This window comes from Tubulanus polymorphus, chromosome 7 (genome assembly GCF_964204645.1).
Source record: "Tubulanus polymorphus chromosome 7, tnTubPoly1.2, whole genome shotgun sequence".
Lineage (NCBI taxonomy): Eukaryota > Metazoa > Nemertea > Palaeonemertea > Tubulaniformes > Tubulanidae > Tubulanus > Tubulanus polymorphus.
In genome coordinates, this window is record NC_134031.1 from 6,215,023 (window position 1) to 6,232,079 (window position 17,057).

At 37.7% G+C, this 17,057-nt stretch overlaps 1 protein-coding gene across 2 annotated transcripts; it reads left to right on the plus strand.

Annotated features, from left to right (window-relative positions):
* Nucleotides 1-533: 533 nt before the first annotated feature.
* Nucleotides 534-17,051, plus strand: LOC141908045 (superkiller complex protein 2-like). Of its 2 annotated transcripts, none has more exons than XM_074797837.1 (23): nt 534-632; nt 1,633-1,675; nt 1,790-1,893; nt 2,323-2,440; nt 2,594-2,708; nt 2,811-2,882; nt 3,181-3,371; nt 4,659-4,718; nt 5,120-5,263; nt 5,658-5,803; nt 6,287-6,518; nt 7,192-7,298; nt 7,481-7,721; nt 8,491-8,703; nt 8,981-9,091; nt 9,858-10,088; nt 10,671-10,946; nt 11,680-12,071; nt 13,308-13,518; nt 14,150-14,260; nt 14,457-14,675; nt 15,281-15,421; nt 16,851-17,051. In XM_074797837.1, the coding sequence occupies exons 1-23, from the start codon at nt 613-615 to the stop codon at nt 17,049-17,051; spliced, it is 3,699 nt and encodes a 1,232-aa protein (XP_074653938.1). In that variant the 5' UTR covers nt 534-612. The 2 variants fall into 2 exon arrangements, with proteins under 2 accessions (XP_074653938.1, XP_074653939.1); XM_074797838.1 differs by having other exon boundaries at nt 554-646.
* Nucleotides 17,052-17,057: the final 6 nt, after the last annotated feature.

A 17,057-nucleotide genomic window follows, 5' to 3' on the forward strand; every position in this document is an offset into this window, starting at 1 on the left:
GATGATATTAATACTAATTTGTTTACCGCTACTAGTAATCATCGCGCTTTACACAAAAATTATTAAAATGCCATTGCAAAACAAGAACATAAAAACACTGAAACTGTAGACATTATTCAATTAATGGTAAAAAGCTTTCCTAAAAAGATGTTTTGAGGTAAATGATAAACAAACTTCGTTGTAACCAAGGGTCTGAAAACGACCAGTTAATTTTCAAGGCGGCATCATCGCAGCATTGGAGCAGTGCATGGGATTCAAATTGTTTGCTACAGTCAACCTCGGAAACCTGGCCGAATTGTCAGATAAAGCAATTCTGTTGTGTTTAGTAGCAATAAAAAGCGATAAAGATCTTAATAGATCCCCGAAAAGTGGATATACCGGTAAGGATCGTAGCTATATCGGCATGCCCAGTTTTCAATGAACAAACAGTACATAATTAGGCTGTGAATAATTCACATCTACAAACGGGATTCGAACCCACTTTCGTGTTGTAAGTTTGACTGATCGACGTAAGGTGGCGAGTTTTTTCTTGTTTCAGTTTCATTTCGGTGCCGGTCGGTCAGTGCTGGTTCGGTTGATAAAAGCGCCTGCGAGAATCGTCGACCCGAGTCTATGATACGGTCAACAACGAGGTTAATGTTCGGAGGTGCTGTTGATAGCCTGAAAACATGTTGACACCTTCATTCATATCATATCATAAACGATACAAAAGAATAAGTGAACCTTCTTTTATCCACGTCCACCATGTCCATGCATTATTGTCAGTAACCAGTTACCTGTCTGTTGCTGGTTGTATAGTTTCACGATCGGATATTTTCACTAACCATATAAGTTCATACCCGGATCCGAATAAAAGCTTCACCAATGATTAAATAACATGATAACTTGAAAGATGAAATCCTGAAGAATCAGTGCAATGCCCTTTTGTTGAAAATATCTGCCTATCTTGTCTTATATATCTTGTAAAAATATGCTCTTTCCTACTTTTTGGATTGATAAAAACGACTAAAAGTGCCCTTTCTTGTTTTTTTTTCTGAATTGATTGATTAACGAATGTGCCTTTTTTGAAGTTATCTGCCTCGTCCTGTAAAAAATGTGCCCTTATCTACATTTCTGATTGATGGGGACGACTACATGTGCCCCTTTAACTATGGGGATGAGAAATTATAGAAAAAATTATACAGCAAAAATTTGAAAAAGGGCACTTTCACCAGGGGTTCTTCTGAACCCTTCCCCACGAACCCCCACGGACCTGCATAGGACTAATACACCCAGTTCGCAGAGACAGAGCTAACAACTGCAGTGTGGTGTGAATGAAAGTAGGGATTATGCCCCCCAGTTCTCCAGCCCCATTTTCAACTTTTTACCCACAGATGCACACCTAGCTGGCCTGCTGCAAACCACTCTAAAACACGCTTCTTTTGCCTTGTTAATTCCGACATCCAATGAATAGAGGCGCCAGCAGTGAAATCGAGATGTAGAAAATACATTGGTGATCAGTTCTTGAAATTGCGAAGTTAGGCTGCTCTCAACACATCCTACAAGATTGATTATGAATGGTCAAATCCTGATGATTTGTGATGATTTGCTTGTTGCTTGTTTTTAGAAGCATTTTGTTTTTTTTTTTACTAGAAAAATGGGTGACGAATATAGACTTGATTTACCTCTTGAAAATGTAAGTCTTTGCAATACCGGTACCTTTCATTTTGAATTTTGCCTATGTATTCACCGGTCAAACCATTCCCTTGTCCAAAAAGCTAGAAGGCCTTGATGTTTATTTTACTTGCAGCCACCTGATCTACTGCCGCTTGACACAGAACTGGAGAAAGAGTTAATAGAAAAACTTCTGAGACTTGATCATTTACCATTGTTTGATCTCGATAGATGCCAACAGTAAGTTGCCCTCCGCAAAGAATGCCTTTCAATGCTGACTAATTAATACCCAAAAGTGCTGGAGATGATTTGAAAATTAAAAAATTCCCCCCAAAGTGTTGAATAACAGGCACACAACCTTAGTGCATTTGCACCACGGTGCGGTGTATCATTAGTTACTTATATTTCACTATGTCTGACAGGTGCTACCATCTTTGATAGAGATAAAAACTAATTACTTAATCTTACACTGCGGTGCATTGTAGTAGCGAAGGGAATCACTCATTTATACACCGCACTGCGGTGTAGATGCACTGAAAAGGTTAAGCTAGTCATGTTCCTTATGATGTCTGGGCTACCATAGCCAATATGATAATTAGTTATTCTCATGGAAATTCAGGCAATGCTTGGCCATTTAGTTAGTATTTCTGAATATCCGTATAATTTTAGTTTTATACCACGGGTTCCAAATCCCGACAACTTGCTTCACTGCGATGTCACTCCATTACAAACAACTCTCAAAGTCAACAGAAATCGAACTACGGGCGAAATTTTAGGATTCAGAGAAGTAAATATTTTTAAGAGTTGTAATTGTCGATATTGCGTTTCAGCGTAAAAAAATAAATATAGTTTCATCGTTGAAAAACTGCTATAGACATATTACGGTTGAAACCCAAATAAAAGCTATGAATCCATCAGTCTCGTATTTCTGTAATCTAAGGAATTATTACCTGAAATCGGAAACACTTCGAAGAATTCTACTTCACTAAAGCGTGCTCCTGGTGCACTGGCCGATGGTCTTCGTGGAAGTTCAACAAATTTTCCGTTTTGGCCAGGTTTGTATCGTATTCAAGTCTTCGAGTTGAATATTTTTATCTACCGGTATGTCGTATGTACGTTTTAAAGTTGAGTTATTTGCGTCCATTCTGGTTTTCAAGGCGGGTTAGAAGAACCAGAAATTGAGAAAAATGGCTATTCCAATTTAGAAGAGGAAGTCAATTTCACTGAAAGTAAGATATCCCAAAATATAATAATAGTAAGATAAAAACCCACTATACACCGATTGAAAAATTTAAAAAAAACAAGAATTTATTCCGTCAAAAATTAGAATGACAATGTTTCAAACTCTCACTAGGGATCATCAATTCTAGATCATCATCATGTGATGACGATCTCTAGTGAGTGCTCGAAATGTCGTGTCGTTTTCTAAAATCCCAAAATATTCACTATCTACCGGGTAACTAGAATTCGAAAGCGTCTAAATTTCCACAATTCCTGTAATTTTCTCTGTTTATCGGTTAAATAAAGATCTGTTGAAAGTGGCTCCCGGTATGCCCGATGGTATGGTATTTCCATCGCTTGTGAGGTCCTCCAATATCGATATTCAAACTATACCGCAGACGACTGTTATAAATATTACCGATTTGCTCGGCGGCGACGATGATTTTCAATTCGAAACAACTTTTCCCGAGGAAGATTCGGTTGATCATTCTAAAGAGGTACGTCATCGTAATTTATAATCAAGGTGGCCACAAACCTGGAAATCAGGGGAAAGTTAGGGAATTTTGTTTAAGATTGCTAGATCACACACAGAATCAAACAGTTCTGTCTATGTCTTACATATTTGACTGTGTTAATTGATCAGGTTCTTAGCAGATCGAGTAAAGGGAAAACGTCGTGCATGTAAGGGAATGAATGAATGATTTATTTACTTATAATATGTACAAGATTATAAACATAATTTTTTTGGATATAATTTCATAGATAAATAGGTACATATATATATATATATATATATATATATATATATATATATATATATATATATATATATATATATATATATATATATATATATATATATATATATATATATATATATATATATATATATATATATATATATATATATATATATATATATATATATATATATATATATATATATATATATATATATATATATATATATATATATATATATATATATATATATATATATTCTGAACCATCGTCTTTTATCTTGTAAAGGTATAAAGCACAAGCCAAAAAGAAAACATGTACAGGGAACATAATCGATAGATTTCAATGAAATAATCAAACCACACTAAAATCATTGAGAGTCGAAATGTTCTCGTTCAATTTCTCATTATATATATATATATATATATATATATATATATATATATATATATATATATATATATATATATATATATATATATATATATATATATATATATATATATATATATATATATATATATATATATATATATATATATATATATATATATATATATATATATATATATATATATATATATATATATATATATATATATATATATATATATATATATATATATATATATATATATATATATATATATATATATATATATATATATATATATATATATATATATATATATATATATATATATATATATATATATATATATATATATATATATATATATATATATATATATATATATATATATATATATATATATATATATATATATATATATATATAATGAGAAATTGAACGAGAACATTTCGACTCTCAATGATTTTAGTGTGGTTTGATTATTTCATTGAAATCTATCGATTATGTTCCCTGTACATGTTTTCTTTTTGGCTTGTGCTTTATACCTTTACAAGATAAAAGACGATGGTTCAGAATTACATTATTTAGTATGAATTAAAGGGAACTTGTTGTGCAACGGAGAGAGAGTTTTACGAATCAAAAATCATATGATCCTATGATATTCTTTCAGGAAGAAATGGGAGACAAAATTACAGAAGGAAGTGATGAAAATATAGAAGACATCGTCAAGGTTAGTTTTAGATAAGCCTTTTACAAATCTGAAATGTGCATTTCTATAACGCTTCGCCATTTGATTGGTTTTGCCCGTTATCAACAGTCCTGTGGTTTCATCTTTGCCGGCAACTTGTTTTTCGTATTCACAACTATATATATATATACCCTGGTATATAAAGGGTGAAGTGTACTTATCACCATTCAAAGAATATGAGGAATTATGGATAGATTTTAATTGAATCTTAGAAGAAATCCGGGTGTTGTTGTGTGAATGCACACTAGCGAACCTGGTGGATCTTTGCTTGCCACAAGTGGAATCCTCGATTGCCACGGTCGAACGTAGAGTCCTCATTTGTTAAGCTAATGAGGAAAACCTGAGTGCAGCGGGTTTTAAGGTGTTGAATTTTTTCATTCTAGAACGTGGACGATGAGGTGATTCGTACTAATGTTGGCGCTCCCTCAGAGCAGACAAAGTCTGATGAGGAATTGTGGGCGGAACGTGTCGATGTGAGCACGCCGGTTGATGACTTCCATAAACAAATTCCTAACATGGCCTATAAGGTAAATATCGGCTATTATCCCTTTGTAACTTAAACCTTTCAGTGCATCTACACCGCAGTACGGTTTATAAATCGTTGATGAAATTTGCTGTTGGTGTTGTTAGTAAGTAGTTTTTATCTCTGATTAATCCCTAAAAGATGGCAGCACTTATCAAACAGTGAAATATTAGTGATATAGATGCACTACAGCGGTATACCCATTATTCAATACACTGAAAGGGTAAGATAGTTTCCAGAATAACTGTGTTCAAGGGTAGATTCGATATCGTATCTGAAAATCTCTGGATCAAACTTCTTCCATGTTCTACGTATGAGTACTGTACCCTCGAGTTGGAAACTTTGCTGGTTATTGTGAGAAGCACCTGATGTGTATTCGTTTGCGTTTGTATTTTCAGTGGCCGTTCGAGTTGGATATATTTCAGAAGCAGGCGATTCTTCACTTGGAGAATCATGATAGTGTATTCGTAGCTGCTCATACATCTGCCGGTAAAACAGTAGTAGCCGAATACGCGATCGCTTTATCATTGAAACATATGACCAGGTAATAAATACATATGTACATACTAGCTACGATCACACGAGCATTTTTGCCCGGAGCAACTGTTCACACGGGTGCCAGATCGACCCGTACCAGACCAAAAACCTCAGACCAAGCCCGAGCCAAATTTTAATAAGCGCGTGTGAATTGTAATTTACTGGTTCCGGAAGTGACTCACTTCATAATTTAGTATCGAGGGACTGGTTTGCGTGTAAACGTGCTCTCCAATTAGGCACGGGTCAAATTTGTCTCGGGCCTGATTCATGCCAATTTCACGTGGGCCAAATCGTCTCTGCGCGACCGTGGCTTATATCGTGGTATTCCGTTGGTTTTGCCAGCTACCAACATTGGGATAAAATTCAAATTGCATTATTCGGAACGGAACTGAGAAAAATTATGAAATTCCTCTGGCTTTCTTTCGAATGCATTGGTTACGTTATAAAGATTCTATTGCCTTCAGTTTTAAGGAGGAAATTCTTATTTCAGAACTATATACACGTCTCCGATAAAAGCATTGTCGAATCAGAAATTCCGTGATTTCCGGACAACGTTCGAAGACGTCGGCCTCGTGACTGGTGACGTGCAGCTGCATCCGGAAGCTTCTTGTCTGATCATGACGACCGAAATTCTGCGTTCGATGTTGTACAACGGGTCGGACGTTATTCGCGATTTAGAGTGGGTCATCTTCGACGAAGTTCACTATATCAATGATCAAGAGGTATGCGTGTATGGTGAGCGGAATGTCTTGAATGAAACGATCATTAAATGATCGATAGATTCGTAGAGGAGCCGTGTTAACCGGGTTTAGAATAAATGCCCGTCACAATCCTTGAAGGGTTAACTATCTTATTTTGATGCATGCACTTTTGCTACTAAAGCTTTGATCAGTTGAATGAATAATTCACCTGGTGACACTACGATACATTAGTAGCGAAAGCTCATGCGTCTAAATAACTAGTTAACCTATAAAGTACTACTCGTCTCGTTTTATTTGAAATGATTAATGAAGATGATGAATAATGGTAATAATGATAAAATTCATTTATATACAGGGTCCATATGACTCCTTGATCCATTAGAAACTCGGAAAATGCTTTTAAAGGTGCTTGAAACTCCTTGAATTTGAGACTCCTTTGAAACTTTTTCAATTTCGAGAAATACACATGTATGTAGGCAATTACTTAAGAAGTTGTGCATTAGATTGCGCCTAAATCAGTTTCAAGGATTGTGACAATCTAGGATCCACCATATGCATACTATAGTGTCGCGATTGAGAATTGGTTGTGATTTCACTACCTATCTCGCAATATAGCTCCGCGTGCAAATGACTTTAGTTTCTGTCAACCTTAATTCTCTTCGCAAAATCGAGCTTATCTTCATTTTTTTTTTAGCGAGGTGTTGTCTGGGAGGAGGTATTAATCATGTTACCGTCTCACGTAAATATCATACTGCTCAGCGCCACGGTACCGAATACGATAGAATTTGCTGCCTGGGTCGGGTAAGCCTTATCTTAATTTTCCACGCTCCATTTCAAATTGATATTTTGATGTCAGGGCTAGGGAAGAACAGCAGTGTTTATTTCCTGGCTTTCTCTGCTTTATTTTGACGATAATGAATACATGCTTATCTTTTTTCGTCCGGTGGAATTATTTTCATTAATTTCTTTTTCATTATTACAAGGCGTACGAAACGTAAAAAGATCTACGTTATAAATACGCTGAAACGACCCGTGCCGTTGGAACATTTCCTATATACTGGCAACAGTAACAAAACGAGCAACGAACTGTTCATGATTCTCGACGCTCAACGAAAATTCGACGTTCGCGGATACAACAGAGCGATCGAGGCGAAAAAAGAACGAACGAGTAAATCGTCGCAGAGTTTCGGCGCCAAAGGTCCACGAGGTTCAAACCCTTCGCAGGTATGCCCCCAGAAAACATTCTTACCGCTTACCTGGAATCAGGGAATAGTCTGGGAATTTTTTTTTCTTTGTATTTTGTAAAAATAGGCAAAAATCAGGGATAAGTCAGGTAAGTTTGCTGAGACAGCTAGATGGCGCATCGAATCAAACAGTTGCCATCTATTTCTTGCATAGTTTAATTTTCATATTTTAGTTTAGTTTAGTTAAATCATAACGTAATACAAGAATGATATGGATATATTATTTGACTGTTAATTGATTGGATTCTTAGCAGATCATGGAGTCAGGGAGTACTCAGGGACATATCAGGGAAAAAGCAAGTCAATTAAAATAGGCATCCTGTTTGTGAAGTTTCTGAAAACTATCCGCTTGTTTATCGAGCTACTCTTTGCAGCCAATCATACAGCCATCACAGAATCTATGTATCCATTGTATAAGTTTCGCCGCCTTATTTAACTGTCTGGATAGCTATAGCCCATGAACTACTGATAGCCACAGCCCATAAATACGTAGCTTCTCGAGATGTGGTAACCCTTTCAGTGCTGACAAATTAATGCCTGAAACATTTTGAGAATTCCATCCCAGAATGTGGAATAACTTCAGTGCTTCTACACAGCAGTGTCATCCATCACCAATTTACACAGCGCAGTGCAGTGTAGATGCACTGAAAGGGTTGAATGGATGTAAATAGAAAGGGTTGATTTAGAAAATCGTGCTTCTTTTTGAAATGAATTGTGAAAGTCTAGATTCCGGGGATTTTTATTTGTAGGATAAGAATGTATGGTTATCGGTGATTGAAATGTTGAGAAAGAAGGACAAACTGCCGGTGATTGCGTTTACATTTTCGAAGAAAAAAATCGACGAAAATGCGAGCAACATGCAAAGCGTCGACCTGTTGACTAGTTCGGAGAAGAGCGAGGTGCACATCTTTTTCCAGAAATGCATTAGCAGATTAAAAGGCACTGATCGAAATCTTCCTCAAGTAAGTGCAAACTTTCTGAGCTGCATATATGTATACTGAAATTCAATTTGTTCACTTTCTGCTGTGTAGTATGATTCAGGAAAGCCGGGAATTTTCTTTTCTTTAAAAAGTCAGGAAATAAGTTGAGATTGCTAGATTGTGTGTAAACAGTTTCCGTCTATGTTTTACATGTTTGACTTTGTTAATTGATTGGATTCTTAGCAGATCAAGTCAAACAATGTGTATGTCAGGAAAAATAAAAGTGGCCACCCTATAATTTCTTTATTATCTTATTTAGGTAAAACATATGGAAGATTTGTTAAAAAGAGGAATAGGTGTCCATCACAGCGGCGTATTACCAATACTGAAAGAGGTTGTCGAGATGCTATTCCAAAAAGGACTTGTAAAGGTAACGCCTCAAAATCATTTGATACATAAAGTAGTGTTAATTGTATTTATTGTTCAGCTTCTGTCAGATTGTCAAGCGTTTCAGAGCACTTCTCAAGTAGGCATGGCATCTGTTAATCCCTAGTAGTTCGGATTCACCCCCCAGAGCCCGGTTTCACTAATACGGGTTCAAATTTGGTGATAACAGGAAATAGAAAAGCCTAATGTGAAATTGCGAAAAATTTACTTATTCGAATTATCTCCAAAGTTAATTTCGAATTGGCTTCCCATGATGCAATAGTCCTATAACATGAACAAAATTGTATTCATAAAATTCCCCTGTCTCTCAGTATCTTATAAAGACTTTTTGGTGGTATGGTGAAATCGAATTTGATTGTTTCGTATTTTCTTTAAATTCTTTCTTCAATGAGATTTTCAATAGATTCCAAGAATTTATACATCTAGTATTATGAAATCTTCATTACTTAATTTTCATTACTTCAAATCCAAGTACGTCTTGATGAACTTCTGGGGCCAAAAGGACACGATTTTGGTGGCCGACATCAAATCTTATATATGAAAGCCTCGACTATTTATTACAAAATAACACAAACTTATAATACATGAAAATAAAATGAGAATGAGCTATTCTGTATCGTGGTCAATTTGGATTTTCCCTCGAATTTTCTGAGGAGTAATAGACACTACATAGTGAAATTGAGTATTAATAGCTTATCCCCGTTCGTGATACCGGGCCCTGGGGATATAACCGTTGAATTTCATTTCAGGTACTGTTTGCTACGGAAACGTTCGCTATGGGTGTAAACATGCCGGCGCGTACGGTCGTATTCGATAACATTCGTAAACACGACGGCACGAAGTTTCGTAATTTACTGCCCGGCGAATACATCCAGATGGCCGGACGTGCGGGACGCCGCGGTTTAGATTCGACCGGTACGGTGATCATGCTGTGTAAGGGCGATGTTCCAGAATTATCCGAACTCCATCAAATGATGCTGGTATGTTTTATCTATGAAAATGATCAGCCCACGAAATGAACGGCGTAATTTGGTGGATATCATTTGTGTAAATTATTCGCAGTCCATTTGAACAATGTTGTTCAATTACTTATTTCATCAGTCCTGCTGAATAATCGCAGATATGCACCAGATTTTGCAAACTTCACCAGCAATATCTATTTTATACATTGAAAAAAATAGAGTACCGGCATCCCTACTGTGGCAAGCGAGAATTCTGCCAGGTTCAATAGGGGCATTGGGTTACCAATCAATTTCCTTCTACAGTCCGATTAAATTCAAGTCAACTTTTTCCGATAAGTAAATAAATTTTCAGTGTAATCTTATCTACCATACACTGAGTGAGAAAGCGATTCTTATACCTATCCGATGACTCGTTTGATGATTTTCGTATTTGGAAGCCTAAAAATCGAGTTCAAACTCATTGTCAAAGAACTGATTTTCACTACAAATCGACCGGTGTCATCTGGTGATTGTCAGTACCGCATTGACAATTGCAATGATGATTACCTCTTTGTTTTACCGCTGATTAGTTTTGTAACCCTTCTGATTGTACGTATGTAGGGCGAGCCGACGAAGTTAGAATCTCAATTCCGTTTGACGTATTCGATGATGTTAAATCTGTTACGCGTCGAACAGCTGCGCGTTCAGGACATGATGAAACGAAGTTTCTCCGAGTTTCATTCGCAAAAGGAGAAGGAGGCGCACGCGCAGCAGTTCAACTCGTTGAAGGAGAAGATCGGCTCTCTAGAACCGGTTGAGTGCTTCATGTGTTCAGATGATTTGGAGAATTATTACAAAACGTGTGAAGAATATTGGAAGCAACGCGAGTTTTTACAGGTTAGTCACATCACCAATAGGCTGCCAAGTTTTTTTGACGTACGAATCAGGAAGCGTAGCTTGACTTTTTTGGCTCTCTGATGATGATCAGTCCTTCATCGGGGTTGCTACTTACCTGGAAATCTGGGAAAAGTCAGGGCATTTTCTTATTCTTTAAAAAAGTCTGGGAATTTTGTAAATAAAGCTATAAGCGATAAGGCAGGGGTAAGTCAGGAAAATTCATTGAGATTGCAAGATCACGCCTTGAATCAAACAGATGACTGTGTTCATTAAATTGGATTCTGTTAATCAGCAGTACATAACCTGTTGTCTTAACCCTTTCAGTGCTGACTAATTAATTCCCTATAGTGCTGGAGATAATCTTAAAATTTTGGTAGATTCAACCCTAGTGTGTTGAATAACGGGAATACCACTATAGTGCGGCTACACCGCAGTGCAGTGTATCGTTAGGTGCTGCCATCTTTCAATAGAGATAAAAACTAATTACTAATTACATCAATACACCACAGTGCGGTGTACTAGCAAAATCCATCACCAATTTATACACCGCACTGCGGTGTAGATGCACTGAAAGGGTTAACAAAATCTAGCCTTTGGCCCTAGATACAACATATATTAGATGCAATGGGAATTAACGCATAGGAATTTTGGAGTTGGTTCAGATTCGAGCCTTAGCCTGACAGGGGTCGTCGCCTGATGCTTGTTGATTTAGTAAATCAATGATCTTTTTCAGAAAGTGATATCCAGTCATCCGACTACGATAAAATGCCTCACGGCGGGACGTATCTTGATCATCGATTCGCCGCGATTTCCGTATCGTTTGAGCGTCCTATTGAAATCGTCGGCGACGGCGCCGAACAAACACCGAGAATTCACCGTCTTAGTCATCTGTGATTCGGAACAATTAAACGCGAGCAACGGCCGCGATACCGACGGCGACGACGCGCGTCCGGAGTTTCCGCAACCGGTTCTCGAGCGACAACTGTTCCTGCCAGACGGCGCACCCGTCGGCGTCATGGCCACGGTGAAATCGAGCGATGTCTACGAAATAACGTCGCGTACGATTCGAATAGACGCCGACAAAATCGTTAACGACGTACGTAAACGCCAGCAACTTCGGTTCAGGTATGTACGTTATTATCCTCGAATTGAGTGAGTGGTTCGGGTGAGTGGTAAGAGCGTTCGACTCTGGGACGCCAGGTCGTGGGTTCGAACCCCGTACATTGCCGTAGTGTCCCCGGGCAAGACACTTATTATCCTCATTGCCTCTCTTCACCCAGGAGTAAATGCGTACTCAGTCTGATAGATGACTCCTGAGCGCCTAGTAGCTGCTTGAATGTTACTTGTCCCCAGGAGAGATGACTGGTACATGGTAACAGTGATAAGCTTGGGGTAATAATACCAAATTTTGAACCAACTCCGGTTAGGATACCTGTGCTATATAAATGACAATTATCATTATTTGTTATCATCAAATTGATTGATTTACCTTGGATACATTCCTAATTATTGAAATTTCAGTTGTCATCGGGCGTATATTTTATATGAGACCTTATCCATGATTTGTAGTCCGAGAGAGCTGACAGTAGTTTTGCGCTGAACGAAAAAATGAAATACAAACTAATATGATGCTAAGTTCAAAGTTCTCTTGCATCATGAGAACTTAATATGTAATTTGGATCTATCATTGATAAATGGGAAACTGAACCGATGTGGGTCTTTCGAGCTACATTCACACGCGAAGAAGCTGTCAGCTATTTCAACTTGATAACGCAGTGAAAATGATATGTGCAGGGATGAAAAGCCAGTTTGCAATCGGCAAATTATGACTAATACTAACCCTAGCACATTATTTTCCTCCATATCAAATGGAGTATGTTAAACGTGTGAACTTTGGCTTTTTGGGGAAAAGGGTAATTGACGTGACATGCCTACTACTACCGAGCTTGGTCGGTGCATGTTTTGGCAGGCATGAAGTTGAATAAGCTATTTTAGATGAGTCAACGAGAGACTCCTTCGCCGTGTATTAACCCTTTCAGTGCGTCTACACCGCAGTGCGGTGTACGAATCAGTGATGGATTTTGCTAGTACACCGCACTGCGGTGTATTGATTTAATTAGTAATTACTAATTATCTCGCTTGAATGATGGCAGCACCTGTCAAACATACTGAAATATTAGTTACTAACGATACACCGCGCCAGGGTGTAGACACACTATAGTGCTATTCCCGTTATTCAATACACTAGGGTGGAATTTTTCAGAATTTTCAAATTATCTTCAGCACTATAGGGTATTAATTAGCCAGCACTGAAAGGGTTAAGGTGATTATCAGAATAAATTTGTTTCTTTTCTTTTATAGGAATGATCCACCCAGTCAGGCGGTAACGATTTCTACGCAGGAATTGATGCGCTTAACCGAAGCGAATCTGAACGGCTTATCGGGTCTCGATCCGTCGAACGATCTTCGTATTAGGGATGTCGAACTGGTCGAACGATTCCAACGATTCGCGAACATGCAGCAAATATTCCCGACGTTTAACTGTATCAATTGCGCGAAGTTTCAGGATCACGTAAGTCTCCGCTGGTTATCCGTACTCCCTCGGCAGGGTTTCGAATCCGACGGCGTCGTTAGACTCGGCCATGACACGAAACCCTAGAATGGGTGTGCAGGTTTGCCTCAAGAAAACTTGCAGTGCTTATAAGATTGGCTGTTGTTATAACTGGAAAAACCTAGGCTAAAATAAAAAGGATTTCTGATTGGCTAATAATGACATACCGGTAATCTTTTGTGGCAGGGTTTCGTACTGTGGCAAGTCTTGATGCCGTCCGGTTAGAAATCTCTGCTAGGGGTAGTCAGTAACCTGTCTTTGGTTTAGTTTCATGATCGGAAATTTTCACAAACCACATCAATTGGTATAAGCCCATCCGATTATAAAAAGCTTACCACCAACAATTAGGTAACTAACTATGCTAGGGGAGGATGAGGTGATCATTTATTCATAGCTCCATCATTTGACAATAATGATTATGACGATTATGGTTATGATAATAATATTAATTCCATCAGAAAATAAGTTACATATAATATAGTTAAACACATAAGTCACTCAAAAATTGTTTTCGCTTCTGAATACCAGCAGTTCACGAGTGCTTTGGGCCCCAGGATGCCTGTTTCTGAATTAACGGGAATTTCTTTTTCAGTTCGCTCATATCAGACACAATATGAAAGTCCAGGATGAATTCAATCACCTTAAATTCCTTTTGTCCGATGAAAGCCTTCAGTTATTACCAGAATATGAGGACCGATTAAAGGTAAGAAATGATAAGTGATAATTGTCTCAATGATAAGTCCTTGAAAAGTGTGGCAAGCGTTGTGAGCTCATCGTGGGGTGTTGAATTCTGAAATAGATTGTCTAGCATTTCAAACGATTTTCCAGTGGGCATGGTGTCCCTTGACCCCTAATTAATAGCAGTCAATGTCAAACATTTTATAATGGCTATTTTATAGGTATTGAAGTCTTTAGGCTACATTGATTCTTCGGCAAACGTAGAGATTAAAGGTCGCGTAGCTTGCGAGATGAGTAGCCATGAACTGCTTATTACCGAACTCGTATTCGAGAATGTTCTATCTGGGCTACATCCGACTGAGATCGCCGCGGCTCTGTCGTGCGTAGTCTTCGAACAGAAAAACTGCTCCGAACCGACTTTATCCGAATCGCTCGTCGCGGTAAGTGTGTCCGGCGGGAACGGATAAGTGTGTCCGGCGGGAACGGATATGTTCACTAGATAAAGTGGAAAAACAGGATCCCTACAAATCCTTGATTCCTTAGAAACCTTGGAAAATACTTAAGATAGTTCTCGAAACTTCTTTTATTTGAACAAAATGCCCAAAACTCTGTGAAAAATCCTTCAATTTTGAGAAATAGGCGTTTAGAAATTTTGTTTTCTGGTAGTTCGTAGTTGTACAGTAGACTTCGCCTAAAACAGTACAGTTGGGAACAGGATTTTCTTTTTACCCAATTAAACAGTTACCAAATTAGAAACCTAGTTTAGGTGGTACCAAGGATAAAAAATTGCTTGCAAAACCATCGAAATAATGGTTTACTGAGATAAACATTGCTATTTTAGGAGGAGTCTACAGTTATTGGGACATAAAAGTGATGCAGATGCTTTCTGCATCATTTTTTTGAAATTTGAAATTTTTTCCTTTGAAAGTCCTTATAGCCAGTTACGACTGATCTGTAGGGACCCTGAAATATCCATTAAAAACAAATTTAAATGTAAGTTTGTTGATAAGATGAACTGTTTAAAAAGCTTGTTTATATCCTGCAGGCAAAAGCCAAGGTATTAGAGATCGCCGATTCAATATATAAAAGTGAAAAAGAATGCGGAATGGTTGCACCTGGTGTTGATTACACCGATCGACTAAGATTTGGATTGATGGAAGTTGTGTTTGAATGGGCTCGAGGAATGGTAAGCACTGTTGGTGTAACTAGAGAACCGCAGGGTGCGGGCTGCGTTAATGAGGTTATGTGTTAATGAGTTAATGTATTGAGTGATGAACTTTCTTTCGAGGTGCCCTTTTAATGAAACGATGTTCCCCTTTTTTGGTGTGTACCCCTCCCTGAATCAAATCCGCCCGTGGTCACACAACGTTACTTAGATCCCGAAAAACAAGTTGTGACAACAGAAGGTTAGGATCTAAGCTACATTGCCTGACTGGCCCTATGGAATACTGATACAGTATGCTCTGCTTGCCTTTCCAAATGAAAATTTGTTCCCCTAATTCATGCAATGATGCCCCATTATTGCTCGTATTTAACCTCGGAATGTCGTTTACCTTTGGATGAAATCTATTAGTCCTGCGCCATCTGAGGCAAGAGGCTACTGAATATCTGATGTATGAAACAGGACGAAAAAAATTATTGTTTTTTCAATGTCTCCTCGATGGTCAGAGTGGGGGCACCTCCTGTGCTAGGAAGATGTCTGGGCAGACTCGCTGGTCTAACAACTCGCCAACTCCTTCAACCTACTAATACAAGGATGAAACAAAAAGCACATAAAGTATAGCAAAACTAACTTTATTCAACAATACATGTTGAAAATACGACAACATATAATAGAGTCGAGCTACAGCTAATAAGCACTAAAAAACTCTATAACGCTCAGCTTATAATAATGATAATAATATTTACTGCGGCTAAACCCATAACTTTAGACAGATAACAAGAGAAATCCCACAATAACAAAGCCAAAATTGAAAAATTCTATATCAGAATGATTGTATTTGAGGAGCGACGTTTCGGCTAACAACTGTTAGCCATCATCAGGCGTACTGATGATGCCTGATGATGGCGAACAGTTGTTAGCCGTAACGTCGCTCTTCAAATACAATCATTCTGATATAGAATTTTTCAATTTTGGCTTTGTTATGGTGGGATTTCTCTCGTCATCATCATACACGGATATTGTGTATCTTCTCGTCTAATTTAGACAGATAGGTCTATCTCAAAACCAGGAAAACTAGATAATCAACTTACTTAGTACAAGGATGAAACAAAAGCACATAAAGTATAGCAAAACTAACTTTATTCAACAATACATGTTGAATGTTCAACGACATATGATAGAATGACCTGAGCTAAAGTCAATCAAAAATGGTTCCCACCAAAGGCTGAAGATGGCAGCACAAACTGAAAACTAACCAGAATTTCATCCTATTACATGTATTACGTTATCAAATTTTAAAATAATTGAAATTATGTAGGACAGGTGATGACAAATCAACAATTATGAAATAGTTATAAATGACATAAATGTCATAGAATACTTCAATGATTTCTGTAAGGTCACATTGCTGATGATTTGCGGTATCGATGATTTGTGATTTTGCTTATTTCAGCCGTTCTCCGAGATAATTCTGTTAACCGACGTACAGGAAGGAATAATAGTGCGATGTATACAGCGTCTGGATGAGGTATTGAAAGACGTGCGCAACGCCGCGCGTATTGTCGGCGAACCGATCTTGCAATCGAAAATGGAAGAAGCTTCTACGCTTATCAAACGTGATATAGTTTTCGCGGCTAGTCTTTACACGCAGTGATACGAC